Raw genomic sequence first — 18896 nt, 5'->3', positions numbered from 1 at the left:
AAGACCAGCAGCCCCAGCTCCCACCACCTCGGAGGGGACAAGAGCTCAGACGAGACAGGAAACAGCAATAAACGCCCGACAGCATCTCCTCCTCCTCCTCCATTCCCCACGGACCAGAGACAGGCATGCAGCAGAGCTTGCGTGCACGGCTTCCTGGAAACCGGTGGCTCCAGAAGAAGAGAAGAAGGAAAGGCCACTCTGCCTTCCACTGTGAAACTCATTTAGCTCTCACCCCCACAACAGCCAGGCTGTGCAGATGAACCAGGCAGTCGCAGCACAATGGAAAGGCACCGATACACAGCTACGACTGTGTGCCACCAACCAGCCCCACAAAGCTCCCCAGGTGCTAAAACCCAGGACCGGTTCTCCAGCTGCTTCCCAGGACTTCCCCAGCTCCGTGTCAGGAACACTGAAGGCGAGGGTTCCCGTGTGACCAGCGTCTCACTTAAAGCACTGAGCCAACAAGACAGTCTCAGGGTGCAGCGGGCTCAGCTCAGTGTCCTTCAAGAACCTAATAATCCCCCAGTGCGATCCTGAAAGGAAACTTCTACACATGGAGAACTCTTAGCACAAATTAATAACCCCCATGCCACTTTTTTTTAGGAAAAGAGAGTCAGGTTTCTCAAGCATCTTCTCTAGCATACCAGACAGCATCCCTCGGGATCCAGCGATGGGAAGGAGTGAGATGGGGAGCGCAAGGCTGCGGGGAGGGCGTGAGGCAAAGCTCACAGCTTGGGAGGTAGGCTCGGAACAAACAGAAGCTGGCTGTTCTTCAGCAATAGGTAGGGGAGCTGCTGAACTCCTTACTGCAAGATATTGCGGACACTGAAAGTCTTCATGGGCTTACGGGTAATAATTCAGGAAAGAAATGTTAATTAAAAACCATTAATTATAAAACCAGGAAAACCCTAAGGGCTGGGACAGTGCCTAGAGAAGAACTGTTACAAGCTTTCTTGACTTTAAACTCTTTCCTAAGGCACCATGCTTGGTGGCTGCTAAGCGAGGCAGACCAGGGGTCTGCCGGGGGTGGCTCTGAGGCGGCCAGGAGGAAGAGCCCACCTTGCAGTGGGACTTGCGGGAGGAAGGCGTCCGGACACATGGCTCCCGGACCCCAGCAGCACCCCTGCTGCCCCACAGCCCTGACCACAGCCCGCGCATGGACCTGGAGAGGGACAGTGCAGCACCAAGGCGAGGAAGACAACTCCCGCTGCTGCACAGCCAACCACACAGGAGCCACGATCCAAGTGCAAGATGAGATGGATCTGAGGCCACCACTCCAAGAAAACATCTCCCACAGAAAAAAATCTAGCTCTTGTAAGAAAAATCCTTCCATAATACAGTAATGCCATCAAAACATCTATCAGGAGGTAGCTCACTTTGTAAGTATTCAGCAAGGTTGGAGATGTTAGCAAAGTTTGTGCAGGCAAGAGAGACTGAGAACCGGGGTACAACAGGGCTCTTGTTTGGGAGACCTGATGTTTAGCAAATGCTCCACCGAGCGCTGAATGGAGCCCCTGTCCCCCCGGCTGCAGTGCTGGTGCTGCCCCTGCGTTTAACCACCGGAGAGCTGGCACGCTGAACCCTCGGGCTCAGAACGCTGCCCTGTTAGCACAGAAAATCGCGTGCTCTGTCCATGCAAGGGGCTTGCACTGGCACAAAGCGTATTTTTGCAGAGTGGATTCAGCCCCTCTGATATTTCTGTCTGCTGTCATCTGGTAAAGACAGTTCTCAGCAGAGAGCAAAGGAGATCACTATTTTGGAGCCAAGATCTAGCCCGAGCTCCTGGTGAATCTGCACGTAGGCACCAGCAGAACTGCAAAACAAACGGTTCATTATACAAGCTGTAATTTGTCCGGATAGCGGGACACAGCTCAAAAGCCACAAGCCAGCAAGCACCCTTATCCAAACCAACATCCGCCAACCCAGGGATCTCTAGTTTACCAGCAAAAGCTCCTGGAATGGCTTCCTAGGTGGGGCAGCCACTCCACCTTGGAGCAGGGACCTGAGCTGCCCCTTTTTCTATTAAATCCCCTGTCACCTGGGGGCACGGCCCAGCAGTTCATGCCCCTGTTATCCCCCAAACACCACACAAGGGTGACAAGGAGAACATTTGCTCCTGGCACAGCTCAATTATGAGGAAAGGTAAGCACACGAAAAGCCACGGGGAAGCAGGAAGAGAAGAGACTTGCTTCTGGAAGACACTGGCTACGAGTTTGCACTTCCAGTTCATGAAAACAAGGGAAAGGAACAGATTTGGTCCCTGCTGCAATGACAGAAACCTGTTTCTGCCCAGCACCTTCTTCCGGTGCTTTGGACCAAATGGAAATCTTTCACCCACTGATGGCTGCCAGCACCGTGGTCCTGAGCAGGACCTTTCAATTAGCCCATACGGGAGACAAGCTGGCACAGTCAGATCACATCAGGGCTGATTCTCATTTTAGCCCAGTTCTCCCTTCTCTGATTTATTGGGGCTGGAGCCTGCCTGGAGTCCCTGTCAGTCTGCGTGCGGGAAGCAATCCATTACTGCGACTGCTGGTGCCACCCCCACCTCACCGCACATCACCAGGGCTTCGGTATTAATAGAGTAACAACAGGCTGCTGAAGCTGCTGCAGGCATAAACTCGTTAGCAGCATACGTTTCCTCATCTGGTCAGGTCCCATTATCATGCACCTTCCCGCCCGGACAGCGCAGGCAGCCCGCAGCCATCGCGGCCCTTTGCTGATTCAGCAGCGCTGGGATTCAGCCCACACGCGGGACCTGGGTCCTGCTGGTCCCCTCCTCCCGCCGGCGATGCTTCCCCTGGCACGTGGTAGGGAAGAGTGGGGTCCCTCCCGCTGCACTTGGTCCTCCACCCCAGCAAGGAAAACATCCCCAGCAGTAGAGCTGAACTGCCCTTGAAACCCTCCAAAATCCCCTCCCTTCAGCCATGGGCTGTTTGGGAGAAACAGCAGGAATGCAAGCTGGGGATGTGAGCTCAGGGGTGCCCGCACATACATAACGGAAGGAAGAAAATAATTTTAAAAAGCTGTCCCAGGCTTTGGCTACCATCAGCAGCCCTGCTGCAAGTGGAGTTTGCCTGGGGTATGTTCGCCCAGAGGAGCTGCAATGCTGCAGCCGCACGCGGCAGCCAAAGTGACAGCGACATTTTGCTGGTGTCCCCGGGGAACAAAGCACTCTGGCACGCCAGGCTTGTGGGAGGACGGAGAAAAGGAGCCATTCTGCAGTAAGCTGGGCGAAGGCGGGGAGGAGAGGCAGCCCCTCTGCCGGGGGTATGGGAACTGCGGTCAAACTTCTGCTGAGAGTGCGAACAAACCTCTCCGGCTCCTGCCGTGTGGTGGCAAATGCCAGGCGGGCTCCAGGCCACCGCGGAGGGACTCCGGCCCTGAGCACTGCTCACGCTTCCCAGCAGGCAGAAGCAAAGCACAGACCAGTACCTTGGATCAAAATCCTCCGGGAGGCTTCGCGCCTGCCTACAGCTCAGTGCCAGAGCTGGAAGACACCACTGGAATGAAAATGCAGTTCCTCAGTGCTTCCTCTCTCCGTTTGCAAGGTCTTTGGGGTGTATAAGCAGAACCGTGGCAGCAGAAGCTGCAGCCACCAAGGCCCAGGAGTGCTGGGAAGCTGGGGCAGGGGCCCGCTGCTGTGAGCAGGACCTGCGTTAGCAGACGGAGGCCAGAGGGACACCCCGCCTGCCGGGGCTGCCTTCCTGCCAGAGAGGAGCAAGCCCCAGAGGCTACCTTCTAAAGCAGAGCACAGTCCCGCAGCAACGCCACTGGCTGGGACGGCGGCAGGGAAAGCCACCCGCTCCCGCTTCGCACGAACAGCTTCGAAGATCAGCTCAACTGGGAAGCAGCAGCCCAAGCGATGTGCGATGCCTTGCCTGGAGGATGTTTGCTTAGCGGCGGCGGCCTCATCCATCTGCAGACTAGGCAAGTGAGACGTGGGGTTTCTCTGGTTCCCACCACCCCAGGGCCCACCCAGCAGGTGGAAAGCACTGCTCCCAGTACACTTATTTGGGTGGTAGCGGCTGGGAAAGCCAAGCAGCCTCAGCGAGCAGGGAGGAGCAGCAGCTGAAGTTCACCGGCCAAACCGCCAGCTGGGGTCTCCAAAGACAGGACAGGCACAGACGTAACCCCAGGCGCCGCAGCCGCTGCTGAGACGCGGGCTTCACCTCCGCTACCATCTGCTCTTGCAGAGGTCACGAGCCCTTAACCAGCCTTCCGAGGGTCCTGGTGCCGGGACTGCGCCCACCCCAATCCTGCGCTAAGCCTCCGCTCGCTGTCCGGGCAGCCAGGGAGCCCACACCAGTCTCTTGGCCCTGCCCTCCCTTTGCAGGAGACCCGCTGGACTAACAGACCCAGCACATAAGGATGAAGATATTTAGAGAAGAGGAATTTATGCCTTTTAAAGACATCAGGACCTCCTGAAGCCAGGAGTGTTCAAACTGTGAATCCACAGCCCCCAGAGGTAGCAGAGGGGTGCTGGAGGATATCTTTTAAGCACGTTACGAGACAATGAATTTGCTCTACAGGTGCCTGTGCCCCCACCGGAAAACAAAAATCAGGTTCATAAGCTAAAAGGTTCAAAACAACAACTTTAAGTGTCTTCTATATGATGGGATGCTCAGCTACCAAAAATAAAACAAGGAAAGATGCTTTTAATGGAAGAGGCCTCTGACGGCCAGGGGCACCTCCCGCACCACAGACAGCAGCTCCGCAGCCCCTGGGCAGCAGCACGATGACGGCTCCTTCCCCAGCGCGCCCTGTTTGTACGTCGTGGACAGTTATTAAATAACCACTTAGGATCTTGCGTCACTATGGAGTTAACCTGGGCTCCCGCATGTCGCAGAGCCGACATTCAGCTGGCGAGGAAAGTTAGCAGCTGAATGCCTTGACTCAGCAGTGGCTTTGTGCCCAGCCGTTCAGACTTCCCCAGTCTTATTCCAGAAACTCTCTGCTGTGGCTAAAAACAGCTTTAAATTGAAAAAGGGTGGATGGGGGTTAAGGGGGGTGCACACAGCAACTTCCCACCTCAACAGCCGAGCATCCTGCTGCTGGTCAGACCTGCGGAGATATGCGGGGAGCAGGAATTTGATGATTTCTCCTCTCCTTTGAAACTACGGTTTTCATAGGGCTTCCAGCCAACACCAGGGAGAAAAATCCCACGTCCCCACAGATTGCTAACTTTCCGGAGGATTTCTCTTTCCATAACCATTTCTCTTCTCCCTCCACCCCCACCATTGCTCTGTGGAGTCACCTCTTCCCAAACATAACCAGTCCCTCTGGATTACAGCCCCGCTCCGACCCACCACCAGGCAGCCCTCCGAGGTGGAAGCAGTTGAGTTATCCCAGTCCAGATCTTGCTGGACAGAGATCCACGTCACGAAAGCCACCGATCGTCGCTGCCAGTGGCAACATCACAACCCCAATCCGCTCTCCTGTTTGAAGTGGTCCCTCCGGGCAGGAGGATGCTGGAAAGTTGGCGGGTGTGCGCGGAGGGGATGGAGGAAGGGCTTCACCTCCCTCCTCCGCCCCTCAACTGCTGGAGACTCGTGTCTCAGCTCTGCTGTGATCTACCGCTCAACTGGAAGCGATGGGGGAAAAAGGAGGCACAAAGTCAGCTTTTGACTCCTTTCCTCTCCGCTCAGTCCTCATCCACTCGGTCTCCCTTTGCACACACCAGCAGCAGGACTGGGGCTTGTAGAGCCGGCGAGAGATGGAGAAGGGCTGAGGAACCCAGGTTGCAGGCCTGGCAGCCAGCAGCAACCTGTTTTTGTTGGTGCTCCCAACACTGGCAAAGGGGCACTGAAGGAGCTGCACTGCAGGAAAGCAGAAGGAAAGCCCTGGCTCAGCCCGGGAATTGCTCCTGCGCTGGGGAAAGCAGACACCACAGGGGCCCGGAGATAGGTGCATGGGCTGTCCAGCCTCCTCCTTCCATTCCCAAACACTGCCAGGTCCAAGGACTAAATTAATTCTTTGCAGTTAAACTCAGAGCTCCACAGATTGCAGTCAACTGTGGCCCCTGAAAGTGGTTTCACATTTTGGGGTGATGGGAGCTAGGTGGATCCTCTACCCGTGCCCCAGAAGAAAAAAATCAAGCAGAGGGTGCATCCAGAGCACCCAAAGGCACGTCCCCTTCCTGCCACCAGCCACCACTGCCGCGGGCGTGCTGCGACCCGAGGTGTCAGCTGGGGAAGCCGAGGTGAGGGACGGGGAGCAGGACGGGGCCCAGCCGCGAGAGCGGCTGCTTGGCTTGGCACCAAGCACGCTGGCCAGTCCTTTCCCCTTCCTCATTCCCGCCTTTCAGCCGCCCAGCATAAAAAGCTGCCTTTTTCTTTTTTTCACTCTGTTCATGGCCTGGCTCCCTTTCAAATTCCCGGAGAAAAGTATTTATCTGCTGGATGAATGATGACATCCGGCCAAAGCCCAGACACACCATCACGTCTGATCCAGCCCAGCCGTCCATCACAGCTCTCATCTCCTTATTGGTAAGCTGGCGGCCTGCCAGCACTCGGGGCTCGGGAAAGGGCTCCCACCAATGTCTCCAGAGGAGAGAGTCAAGGACTTTTATTAATTAGCATTTTGAATTGTAGCTAATAAATACCCCTCTGGCATTCAGGCTGGGATAGGAAACGCAACAGAGATGTCCTTGAGATGCTGTAGCATTTTGCTGCTAGAGGCAAACGGACAAGAGTCACCCGCTAAGTCCTTCTGCGTGCTGCGGAGAGGAGCAGGCAGCGGGACGGGACACGACCCACCGCCGGTTCAGGGTGCGTCACCCGCTCGCCCGCCCAGCACCGCAATGGCCAAACACTCACAAACACACGGCAATTTCAGGGTGCGTCACCCGCTCGCCCATCCGGCACTGCAATGGCTAAACACACGGCAATTTTGCAGTGAGTGCAATTTTGCACCCGGGAGCTGCTCAGCAGTCCCGCAGGACACCGAGTACCTGAGGACGGACCCCACAACACAAGCACATGCTCGGTTTTGGACTCGGGGCTGGTGCCTCTGCTCCCCTTGGCTGTTGGACTCAAACCAGGGAGACAACGAGGGACGTGGCACTGATCACTGCTTGGCCAGACGGCCAGGAGCTGCAGCTTCAAACACAGCAGAGCTGCACCATGCCGGGGCTGACGCTCAGCACCCAAAGGTCTCCACATCTGAGTCTGCTCCTTGCTCTGGCCACAATCCCCACCCCGCCTGATTCCTGGCTCAGTCCACAAGACAAAATAAAGGTGAGGAAACTGAGTGCAAGACTGAAGCTGCCCTTCAATCCACCACGTGTGACGGTGCCTCAGCTACAGGCGGGTTCAATAAGCAACTCCCTTTGCAATACAGCTCACCATCCTCTCACGCGGGGCTCCAAGCCTCATGCACAGGAGGCCCCCCACGTCCCAAAACAGCCCCAGGGGCTGTTAACCCCTGCGATAACCCCCCACCCAATGTTCTTGCAAGCTTATCTTTTCCTTGGTCTCTTGCTTGCCCCTGAGCTGCCGCCTTTGCTGAGGGATGATGGCCGGGGCGGCAGGTTAAGTGGTGACCCATAGCTGGGCAGGACGGACGAAAGCACCAGCCACCAGCAAGCAATTAGTTAATGGGCTCCAGGGCCCTCAGCCCAATCTCATCAAGTGACCACAAGCTGCAGCAGGAATGATGACAGGCCAAGCAAATAGAGACAGGAGCCAAAGGAGGAAAGCAGCGATGGGAGGATGGGGGAATGAAGAGAGGGAATGAAAAAAATCAAAAACCCAGGGAGCATAGTCCACAGAAGCCTAACACTTAGCCGGAGACCCGAAAGGCTCAGTGTTGCTGCCCAGAGGAGAAAAACAAAATCGCTTTCTCTGCCTCCACACCCTTCCAATACAGAATGATGTCAAATCAGTTTACTGCCCTTCCTCGCACAATTAATCAAGCCTCCTCCATTGCTCAACCTTTGGTAGAGCTGCGCATCGTGTCACATGCAGCAAGAAAAGAGAGCAGCATAGCAGGAGATGGAGGCGGCTGCTCAGATTTATGCTGCTTGTGATTAGGAAGAGATGGGTGGCTCCTGGCCAAAGCAGCTCATAGTCACAAGACTTATAACCACACAGAGTTGCGTAAGACACGCGAAATTCCTTGCAAATGTTCCTTGTTTTGCATGGAGAGACTCCGGAGCGTTGTTACGGATGCGGCTCATGGACATGGTAAAGGAAAAGAGCCTTTCAAACAAGGCAGAGGTCGTTAGTAACCACGTGAAATGAGGCTTTTCAGACTGACCATGTTTCTGAAACCAGCAGAGCAGAAAGTGGTTTGGGAGGAGACCAATACTTCATGGGGTCCCAGAGCAGTGTTTCCACTTCCCTGCTGGAGAAGGCTTCACCAGGAGTTGGCTCAGTGGGCAGAGGTGTCCACCTCAAGCTGCACAGCCCCCGTTCCCTCTCCAAGAAAACCTCCAAATCCCAGATCTGTGACTCGCGGGGGAAACCATTGATGAACATCAGACTCTTATGGATAATAGCAAGTTCAAGGCAGTTTGTGTTTCATCACCACCCCAATGGCAGCAGCCACCCAACCAACTTACTCTTTGGGGGGTGTCAAGTCGTCAGGTCGTGTCTCAAAGAACTGGAGAACCTCCTCGCACTGGGAGATGTAGGGAGGCAGCTGGATCAGAGCCTGTGGACGAAACAGAGACACTGGTGATGGGAAGCATCAAGACTGAGCAAGGAGCCGAGTGAGGACAGGCCCTCAGAGCGCAGGGGACGGGGTCACAGCACCGAGCTTGGCACCCGTGTGGTTCCCAGCACACAGGAGTGCAGAGCCAGGCTGGGGAGAGCTGCTGCAAACACACACTGGAGTGGAGCAAGACCCAGACAGCCCCCAGTTACACCCACCACACCACACCAGCTGCAACTGAAGACTAAAGGAGAATAAGCGGAGACTTCCCAGGCCCTGCTTAGCCCAGCTCCAGCCTTTTGGACAGATGCGCTCTCGCAGGGAAAGAGCCACGGAGACGTCCATCGCAGGATCCAGCCTCCCAGCCATGGCAGGGCTCAGATTCCCAGCCGTGCTGCGGGCATGGAGCTGTCATCCTCAGGAAGGGCTGGGTGGTTTATACGTGGCAGACTCTCAGTGCCATCAGCCCTGACCAGCACGTCCCAAAAATGCTCCACTGGGCAATGGCAGCTCAGGAAGAGGCAGGGAGAGAAGCAACCGGAGCCAAAAGCGTGGACACCAGCTTATCAGGGCAAGGGCTGAAGGCTGCTACGCACGCTGTCGAATGGCAGGAGCTATGAGCTGCCTCTGCTTTTCTCCTTTCCCTTCGAGGAAGCCTGTTGCAAAAAGACAGGCTTCAACGGTGGGACTTGCAGGGTAAGAGTGTGCACGTCTGTGGGAGCTGGGGGCAGAGACTGGGACAGCAATATTCGCCTTGGGCCAGACCTCTTGTAGGTCCTTTCCGACGTGGGCTGCAGCGAGGGCTGGGCAGGGAAGGCGGGATGGGCAGAGCGCCCTGCCCTGCTCTCTGCTCGTGGCAGGGAACGGAGTCACAGGTGATGGCGACTGCAAAAAGTAAAAAAAAAAAACCATGCAATCGAAAAAGGGATGATTTGAAATTGGGGAGCAGTGCTGCAGCCTGACCTGGAGCAGATATTGAACCAGTTTTCTACATAATTCCCCCTCCCCTCCATTTGCTGTCACAGCAGTCTCGTGACAGCAGTGTGGGCAAACCGAACCTCCACTCATTTCTGTATCGGAGACAAAGCCACATCTGCCAAGCGCCGGGGTTACCACAGAGATCAGATGTGGCTCCATATTGACCTAACTGCTGGCCCCCAAAAGCCCTTCCAGCCCTTCCGCACACAGTCACTCCCTGCCAGCACGGCAGACAGTCAGACCGCTAATCATGGGCCAGCTGCGATCAAGATCATGTGAGAGACAAACCTACTCACTCCACGGCTTTTGAGTCCAGAGAAGTCTATTCAAAGACCAAGTTTTGCATGGATGCCATTCCCATGTGGGTACCACTCCCCAGTTTGAGGCATCCCATGATCTACACAATTTTCCCCATGCCAAAAGCACTGATTTTGTGGCCTGGAGAAGGCTCCATGTCCTCCGATAGCAGGGGATGATCACAGAAAACACCCTGTGCTGGAAGGATGAAAGGCAAGACCCACAGCTCATTTCTCAGGACATCTTGAAGGAAGCCCACCTAGAGCTGACCCAGCTGGCACAGCAGTGCCCAAGGCAGGCAGGCCACCCTGCAGTCTAGCTTGCCATGGTCTACAGCAGCTATGGCCACCAAATCAAAAACAGTGGCACAAATAGCGTGATGCCTCCAAAGGAGTGAACTTCAGAACACGGCTTCAGCCCATGGTGTTGGAGCCACAGCAAGTCATCTTACCCGCCCTGCTGCCTGCAAGCCTGAGGATAGAGGTCATTTACCAGAGACAGACAAGCCTTATCGCATCAAAATCCATTTTTCAGGGAGTGAGAAAGGATTATTCTCTAGCAGCAATTTTTTTAGTGGTCCACCCAGTCTTGTTGGGGTAGAGCATCACAGCATCACAACTCCATCATCAACCCTGCAACTACCACTTTCTCAAAATCCCTTAGACAGGAGGAAGGCAGTTCCCACACCAGGGGAAAGACCAACAGATGTAGAACACAAAGAGAATAAACCGGAGAAATGGGAAGAAATTTTCTTGTCATTCCTATCGTCATTTGAAGTCTCAGTTGCTCTGATTCTTTTGCTGCTTTTCTTGCACCTTACCTTAAATTGCCATGTTTTTCAGCATGGTGGGACCTGGAACGGAGCCCTTCAGCAGGAGCACTGCCCTGTGAAAGCAGTGGTTCCCTCCCTTGTTCCTCTCGCCTACTTCCACCCCAAGTCTCACCCACCTTCCTTCCAGGGCTCTCCCAGAGAACGAAGACACCCTACTTCTCTCGCAGGACACGGCAAGAAAGCAAAAACTTTCTTACACAGTTCTCTGTGGGAACTTGTTCACAACATATTCACCTAACCCTCAATTCTCACTCAGCAGGACCAAGCTGGAGGAGATATTTTGTATTTCTGTTCTGCACCACCACCCTCCAAGCACGTGCCACGTCCACCTCCAGCGACAAACACAGCAGTAGGAGCGTGCTGGGACCCTGTGGCTGCCATCTGCACCACGGCGTGCCCAGGAGGGACATCCCTCTGCTCCCGCTGACTCCTTGCTCATGCCACATCTCTGCAGCCTCCGGTCCCACAGCCACCTTCAGCTCAGCAGCTTTACGGTTAAGTAGCAGCAACTGGAAGGCCAGGCACAGTGTGCGTGTTATTACTTGGTAATGCATTAACGGGAGGAGGAGACAGCAGCGCTCTAAGTGGGTCATAACATCAGCCATTACGTTCCAGTTGTTAAGTCAAATGGATTCATTATATTTTATGCCACTAATGGCATCATTCTGAAAGAGACAGCTGCAGCATCTTATCACTTAGAGAGTCTTTCTTCCCAAAAATTAAATTTACGGTGGTGTGCATCTGTATGTAGGGGCGCATTTCAGTGACTCAGAAGACAAGGGGCGGATCACGCCCGGCTGGAGCCAAGCGGTTACTTGCACCATCAGCTTCCCCCACGCTGTATGGAGCACACAGGTCCAAGCACACCTTGCACGCATCTCCATCACCCTGCTCTCACCTGCTCTCCTGGGCCACAACGGTTTTCACCTGCAGCCCCACTGCAGAGCTGTCAAGATGCATTTACTACTTCACCTTTATCCTTGTACACGTTATTCCAGCCACGACAACCCTTCCATAGGTCTGGCTGAGTCCCGAAACCCACAGTCTCTCTGACCATGCAAAGTCCTAGGGCATAGTCACTGCTACACCTCCGGCACCTAAGGAATGTGATGGATGTTTCACCATTTCCCCATCCTCTCCCTTGGGTTTTGTGGTCTTTGGGTATGTTTTCAGCAGCATTCAGACTGGATTTTGGAGGTACCAGTCCTACCTCCAGACCATTTCATGGCTGCTGCAAGTACTAGTGCACTTTGACATGACGAGATGTAGCATACTTTGTTTATGTGAAAATAATTTTTTGTGGACTTTAGTATTTTGTTCACCCCTCCCAAATGTCCTAACATCATAATTTGCCTTATACTTAAGTACAGCCTTATATTCTTCAAGAGTGTGGGGCAAATCATCTCAGCCTTATCTCTGTTGGCTTCCAATAATTTTCTGCAGGTACAAGTCATCTTACCCCTGTGCAAATAACTGTTCTGTGTAACCAGTAAGAGGAGTTTACGTCCCAGTTTGGGACCATCCCACCAAGAAAGTGCTGTCTTCTACATAAAACAGCAGGTCTGTTCCCAATAGATGGGAAAGGAAAGGCTCCCTGAGGAACCGAGTCCTTCAAGCCTAGTCCTGCACGCAACCATTTCACTCCAGACAGGACACGGCAGCCAGGTCCTTTCCAGCCCATCTGGAAAGCTGGTTCTGGTTTGCAGCTTGAGAAGGGAGAAGAGAAAGGGAAAGCACAGCAGCAGGGTGCAAGCTGGTGTGGAGCTGGGCCACCCTGCACCCTGCAAGCCCAGGCCTCCAAGCCCTCGGCATTAATCACACGGAGTGCAAAGCGAACCAGTGGGTGGGTTTTCATCACAGTAAGGGTTTGACAGCGGGGGATAGCCCACACTCCCCGTTCTCCCAGCGCTGGCACACCATTATATACTATCAGTCAAACAGGACCGAGTCTGACCAAGGTGGCTTCATCTTTGGTTGATGCTAGAAACCTCCCCTTACCTTGCAGTATTCATCGATGGGTATCAGGCGCTTGACCGCAACATCGCGGATGTGACTCCGGCGGAAGAGGATCTTCCCTGAAACAGGAGAGATGGAGAGAGAAGAGCAGGTCAGCACAACGCCCAGGAACGCTCGCTTTTGAATCACTCTGTCAGGACCTATTCCCTGTGCATCCTCTTCTTGCCAAAAGCACTGTACCTAAAAAAAAAAATCCCGTTCCCTCCCACAGATTAAATACCTTAGAATAAAGCACATTTAAAGTGGCAAGCATGTTCAAGGAGAGAGAAGAGGAAACAATTACCAGCAAACTGCATCCCCATCTTCTCTCACCAATGTGGCGATGACAGAGGAGCAGCCCCTATCAAAGCACGTGCCCGATACCTTACAGTCTGCTGGCGTGCAAGTCCTGGGTGTAAAAGTCCACTGGCAAATGCCAGTGCTCGCCAGAGCAGCGGACGTCCCTGCGACTGCCGGTGGGAGCCTTGTTGCAGGCTCCAGGCTTGCTCAGGGCATCCGGGTCTCGTGTGGGCAGAAGCCAAGGCAGAGGGCTTCTCTCTGTGCAACTCCTGTGTCGAACTGGTCCCCGAAGCCACAGTGTCTGGACTGCAGCTCTGAGTCAGACCTATAGGATTTTCCTTCCTGTCTGGGGTTTATTTGTGTTCTCCATTAATGGGATCCTCTTGCCACTCCATTTCCTTCCCCTCTGGCTTGTGGTACAGGCCTCTTTCCTTTGAAGTCTAATGAGTCCTAAATGCTTCAAGCTGCTTTCACAGAGAACGGCTTCTCTGGCATTTAACGAGACAAAAGCCATTAGCAGACAGTGAAACAGATACACATAGAGACTGGGTGATCAAAAGGACGGGTACGGGTAGATTTCAGACCCGCGCTTCCCAAAGCACCAGGAACTGGCACGGCTTTGCAATACAATCACCTGGAAAATTGTGGTTTGGGGGGTGGGTGGTAGCGAAGTTCCCTCAAGTTCCTCCTGACATCTCCCATACCACGGGAAAATCTCACCTCTCTTTGTCCCTACTTGTGTTCCCAATCCCACCACCAAACCCACGGAGAGCAACTGCTGTGTCTGTCCATGCAGTCCATCCACCTTTCAAAGAGGTGACCATGGGGCAACCCAGAAGCCAAACTCCCCTCACAACCAAATACCAACGCACCCTCATTGCAAGCAATATGAGAAGAGCAAAATCACCCTGGAGAGTCACACAGCCCTTTGCTGCCCCGCGACTACCTTCACCCCCTGCAGCGAGCCTTTGCAGGAGCCGCGGCATTGCTGGAACCAGAGGCTGGATGCTACCAAGCTACTCGTGAACAGGACATGTTAAAATGGCCACACGCTTATCACAATTTTAAAACCAGGGCTGGGTCACCCCCCTGCTTCTCCCGACTTGTCCAGGGTCTGGAACATGCATGACTTGTGCAGCCTGCCAGTGCGTTTTTTAAGCAGAGATGAACTAAGCCAACCCAACTTCGGCTTGCAAGGAGCATGAATCAGAACTTTATGGAGGAGCCAAATCTCCCGCTAGGCTCAGTTAATGCAGAATGCCTCTGAAACTGGACTGCCCAAGGGAGCACACAGCAATCGCTCAGTACTGGCTCTGTACTTGCCCTCCAGTGAAATGCAAAGGGTCAGGCCAGCTCATACCAGAAGGATTGCTTCTCATTTATGTCCTGCTGACAGCGAGGGGCTGGGACATTCATGGTGGGAAATGCTCTGCTCCGAAATGCATTCCTTCTCGCAGCCTGCCAGAGCCAAGTCTGGCAGTCTTTATGATACAGTGAGAAAAAAATACCCCTCTATTCAATCTGTCTTTCAGATTTTGAGGGTGAATAGCCTGGGAACACAGAAGTTGTCTGGAAAAACTGGGAGGGAAAGGGAGCGACAACCAGGTCGGAGCTCCTTTCCTTGCCTACAGCAATTATTTTCCATCAGACAAGCAAATGATAAACAGTTTTCCCTTCTCACCAGCAATCATGGCGTATTTGCTGCATAGGTTTCTACTTGAATGATGATTTTTAACAAGATGAATGGATCACAATAATTTTGTTGGCAATTGTAACGAATAGCTGTTCTAGTTTAAGTCTGCCAAAATGAAATCGCTGATGGGTGGGTACATTATAAATATCTGAAATAATAAGCTCTGGGTGTGGGAATATTTAAATGTTTAACAAACAGATGCTAGTGAATAATAATAAAAAGAATATAGTTTTGGTGAATAAATATATCACAACAACTGAAGTGATCCTAAATTAGCCCAGGCACAGAGCCTATGAACTAGCAGGAAATCCAGCTCCTCTCTTGATTTGCTCTAGATCTAGTATTTTTCAACGAGGAGGTTTATTTTCTAACAAAAAGCTGCTTTTTAATCAAAATGCCTAATTAACATAACTGTAGACCCTTCAGTGCTGCCAAATACAGCAATACAAATCCTTGACTTGAGAGGCAAGAGAGAGCAGGAAAGCACTTCCCTCCTGGGAGGGAAAGATGGGCAACTCGCTGGGTCGACGAGATGCAACATTTTCCTGGGCACATTTTCCTTAGACCATATCTGCAAAATGGGAATAACAGTGCTGCCCACTGGGGCTTTTCACGTGGCCAAAGACCACGTAATGCAAGAGGAACGCATGACGTTATTCATCTGTCTGCAGCCCACATTGCTGTAGCTCCAGGGGACACAGCAAAGGCAATGGTGCCCATCACCCACACCTCCTTCTAAGCATTTTCTGCTTTATGCTTTTTTTGGCTGCCTCCAGGAGCCTGTAACGACTCTCCGCCTGGTACCGGGTCACTGCCCTGCGAATCGTCCCGGTGGACTCTCCTCCTCCTGCCCACAGCAGATACTCCTTCGTGCTGAAGGGGAGGAGAGGGCTCGGGATTAGCTCCTCTACATCCTAAAGGAAACACATGGCAAAGAAATGGGCAGATGGGCCAAGGCAAGAGGGAAGTTACGTCTGATGACTGCCTTGGATAACTGCTGTCCTGGCCTCTTCCAACGAGCAGCCTGACACACAGGTACTGTGCAGAGAAGGGCTCGGCCGCTGGCCCGGCTTTGGCACAGAGTAACCTAGCTCCAGGCAAAGGCAAGCCATGCCGAACAGTGAGGAGAAACGTCTGCACAGAAAGACGCTGGCAGAAAAGAGGGGAAGGTCTCTGGGGCTTGATTTTGCATGGTGATGTTTCCCAGTTGGCTGAACTGTTCACTCAGTAAATCTGCAGCGTGAGAGATGCAGAGCGACAGCGAAGGGGGAGCAAGCTCAGCTGCCTTCGTGGTGTCCAGCAAGAGCAAGGACAGCCTTCACACGGTTCGGATCCTTGACTCCGGGATGCCTGCAAACTCAGCAAAATTTGCTCCAATATGAGAAAAATAACTACCAGCTCTACTCTTTGTTTAAGAACATCCTTTGGCGATACACACTTTACTCCAAACAGCCTCATAGCAGTGCTCCTGCCCTCAGCCTCAACGGCAGCGTGAGGAATACAGAGGGGGAGACAGGTGAAGGAAGGCAATTCTGCACATCTCACTGATTAATGCGGTTTTCCGCTGGCTGGTAAGGTCAGTGCTCCCACAGGCTCCACTCCACCAGCTTCTCACTCTTGCCACAACTCAAGCACTCAGAAATGATTAGATTTGCTTATTTACATACGTAACGTTACGCATGAGCAATCAGAGCAATGAGGCTCCCTCCCTGCTAGCGCAAGAAAGACGGTGCACAAGGAAGTACAGTAAAATACACTGTCCTTTATACACACAAACAAAGCTATGAGTAGACTGAACATTTATCACCTGGGAATGTGTCAAGTAAGTTGATTTTGGAAAAAGTAGACAGAGATAAGGCACCACGATGGAGCGGCTGCCCTGGCAAGTCTCCCTGCGCAAGAAGTACCCAGGCTCGGGATTTGCTGCCTGCTTTTTCTGGATCTTGAAAACTTGTCAGAACCTACAGGGAAAAAGCGGTGCCTCTGAGGAGGACGATGGCTCTGAAGACACTCTGTGTACCAGATACAATTTAGAAAGTGTTCTTTCTTCAGTAGAACCTACAACACTTCATTCCAGTGAATATATTTATTGTACATTACGCTGACGTAGCTGTAGATGCACCAAAGCATTCCATAGGCTTTGCTTGCTATACGTGTTACCCCCTTCCCCAGCAGAAGTTAGGTGTTCTGCTTGCGTCTGCTCTTTAAGGGTAACCTGGCAGTATTATGATTATTCTCCATCAGCATTTTGACTGGCAAAATCTGACCAACACAACCCATCCTTTAAAGAGAGAGGGAAAAAAAAACAAAAGGGAGAGAGCTGAAATATATGCAACTCCCTAAAAATCAAAGCAAATGAAGTCTCTTTGCACTGATCTTCAGTGCAGAAGTGGGAGGATGCTCCCTGCTACCTCTCTCTGGCTATGCCTGCCGCCACGGCTCACACGCTCATGGCCTGGTTACAGCTGCGGGGGGAATTAAGCAATGCAGAACAGTTTATTATTGTAGGGCTGCTTTGGAGTAACAAGGATTAGTTTTGTTTAGAAAAAAAGCAAGCCACCATAAATATTTACATCAACTGGACATGAGAGTCAAAATCGAAATTCACCACCCAAAACAATGAAAGCATCCAGCTTTTTATGCAGTGCATTCCAGAAGTCACCGGGTGCTTTATAGGCAACACGAAAGCAGCTGGGGCAGGTGGAGGACCTCTGCCGCAGCCATGTCCAGGAGAAGACGCCAGCCATCCCCAGGAACACCTCGGGCAAGGGGCGGGCAGGAGTGGCAGCCCTCGGCAGAGGATTCACCATGGGGAGGAAATCCCAAGGGCAAGCGATGCCGATCCTCGCCACGGGGCTCTTCCCCAGGCCCCCAGCCCCGGGAAGGGGAGGCGCCGTGCCCTTCCCGTGCCAAAACCAGCTCTGCTCTGCGGAGACTGCTTCCAAGCAACTGAGGCTTTTCCCTACCCAAAGAAAAGAGGAATTCAAGAGTAACAAAGCAGCAGAAGCCACGTCTCCGGCTTCCCTTGCCGACTCAAGCGTTTACTTGTTTTATCTCCTTGTTGACCCTGGTTTGTTTTTACAGCCAGGCAAACACCAGGACAGGCGCTTCAGCACTGGGGGCACCAGCTGGTTCTCAGTGGGGGACTGGGGAGGGGGGAGACCTAACGAAAAGATCCCAGCCTACCACAAAGCCAACCTCTGGCCACATCTGAAGGGCTTCTCAGTCGGAAGCAAGCGCCTCGCCTTCCCCAGCTGGGCAGCGGCAGGGCAGAGCGGGGGAGACCTTGCAAGCAGCCTGGAAATGCGGCTACAGGCCCTCGGGCCTGCTCTTCCCTTCCCCTGCCCGACCCCTGCCCTCCCTCCCCTTTTGCCCTGCTGGCACCGTCCCCTCAGCTCCGGCACCCAAACTGTCCCAGTGCTTCCACTTCCAGCCGTGTTCTTCACCCTGCTGGGAGGGAAGCCTGGAAAACCACAGTGCCCTTGCTGCTCTTTCGAGGCTCCGTCAGTCAGTGGACAGAGCTCACAGCCTCCTGGGATGTGATGCTCCCCAGTTAGAAAGCTCTACGTCCCACCAACGCAACCGTGCCCCTCCTTCCTTCCCTTCTCCTGTGGGGACACTCCTCTCCCTCCACCACTGCTACTCGTTTCCACCCACCGTGGCCAAGCAGGAGTTCATCCAGCGTAATGGATAAGCAGCAAATCCATCCAGTGTGTCCCTGTGAGCCTCATGGGACAACAGCTGTTGTGGGACAGCGCTGGCTGCCAACTGTCCCACCCTAGGGAGAGTTCTCCTGTAAACCACTGGCACGGTTTCCTTCAAATCCCTCCTTACAATCTTCCTTTGCCACAATCCCTGCACTCCTTTCCCCCACAAAACCCCACTGTGAGAGTCCTTCCACTGATACAGTCCGGCCAGGACACGGGGGACAATCTGCTGGCTTTGACGTCCTATCCAGCAAGGAGCTCGCTGGAGCAGAGGTTGCCCTTCTGTGTTGAAGCTCCACATCACTGGGCTCAGAGCTTCAACAGCAGAAATCGCACTGGTGTGCTGCCTCGTACCCAGCTGGGCAGGAGGAGGAGGCTGGTGCCCACCGCCCGCTTGCAGGTCATCCCCGGGCAACATGGGCTCTGTCCCCCACGCAGT

At 53.4% G+C, this 18896-nt stretch overlaps 1 protein-coding gene across 4 annotated transcripts in view; it reads right to left on the bottom strand.

Annotated features, from left to right (window-relative positions):
* The window catches only part of SH3PXD2B (SH3 and PX domains 2B), a 78327-nt gene that overhangs the window by 21010 nt on the left and 38421 nt on the right, over window positions 1–18896 (bottom strand). For all 4 annotated transcript variants that reach the window (XM_087754074.1, XM_087754075.1, XM_087754072.1 and 1 more), the window contains exons 4-5: window positions 12761–12837; window positions 8564–8655 (exon numbers count right to left, since the gene is read on the bottom strand). In XM_087754074.1, the coding sequence (XP_087610200.1) occupies window positions 8564–8655; window positions 12761–12837 (169 nt within the window). The remainder of the gene's footprint in view (window positions 1–8563; window positions 8656–12760; window positions 12838–18896) is intronic.

Source organism: Nipponia nippon, unplaced genomic scaffold (genome assembly GCF_047370975.1).
Source record: "Nipponia nippon isolate SJK-2023a ecotype South Korea unplaced genomic scaffold, ASM4737097v1 scaffold_17, whole genome shotgun sequence".
In the NCBI taxonomy this organism is placed as follows: domain Eukaryota; kingdom Metazoa; phylum Chordata; class Aves; order Pelecaniformes; family Threskiornithidae; genus Nipponia; species Nipponia nippon.
This window is presented reverse-complemented; position numbering and strand designations above follow the sequence as displayed.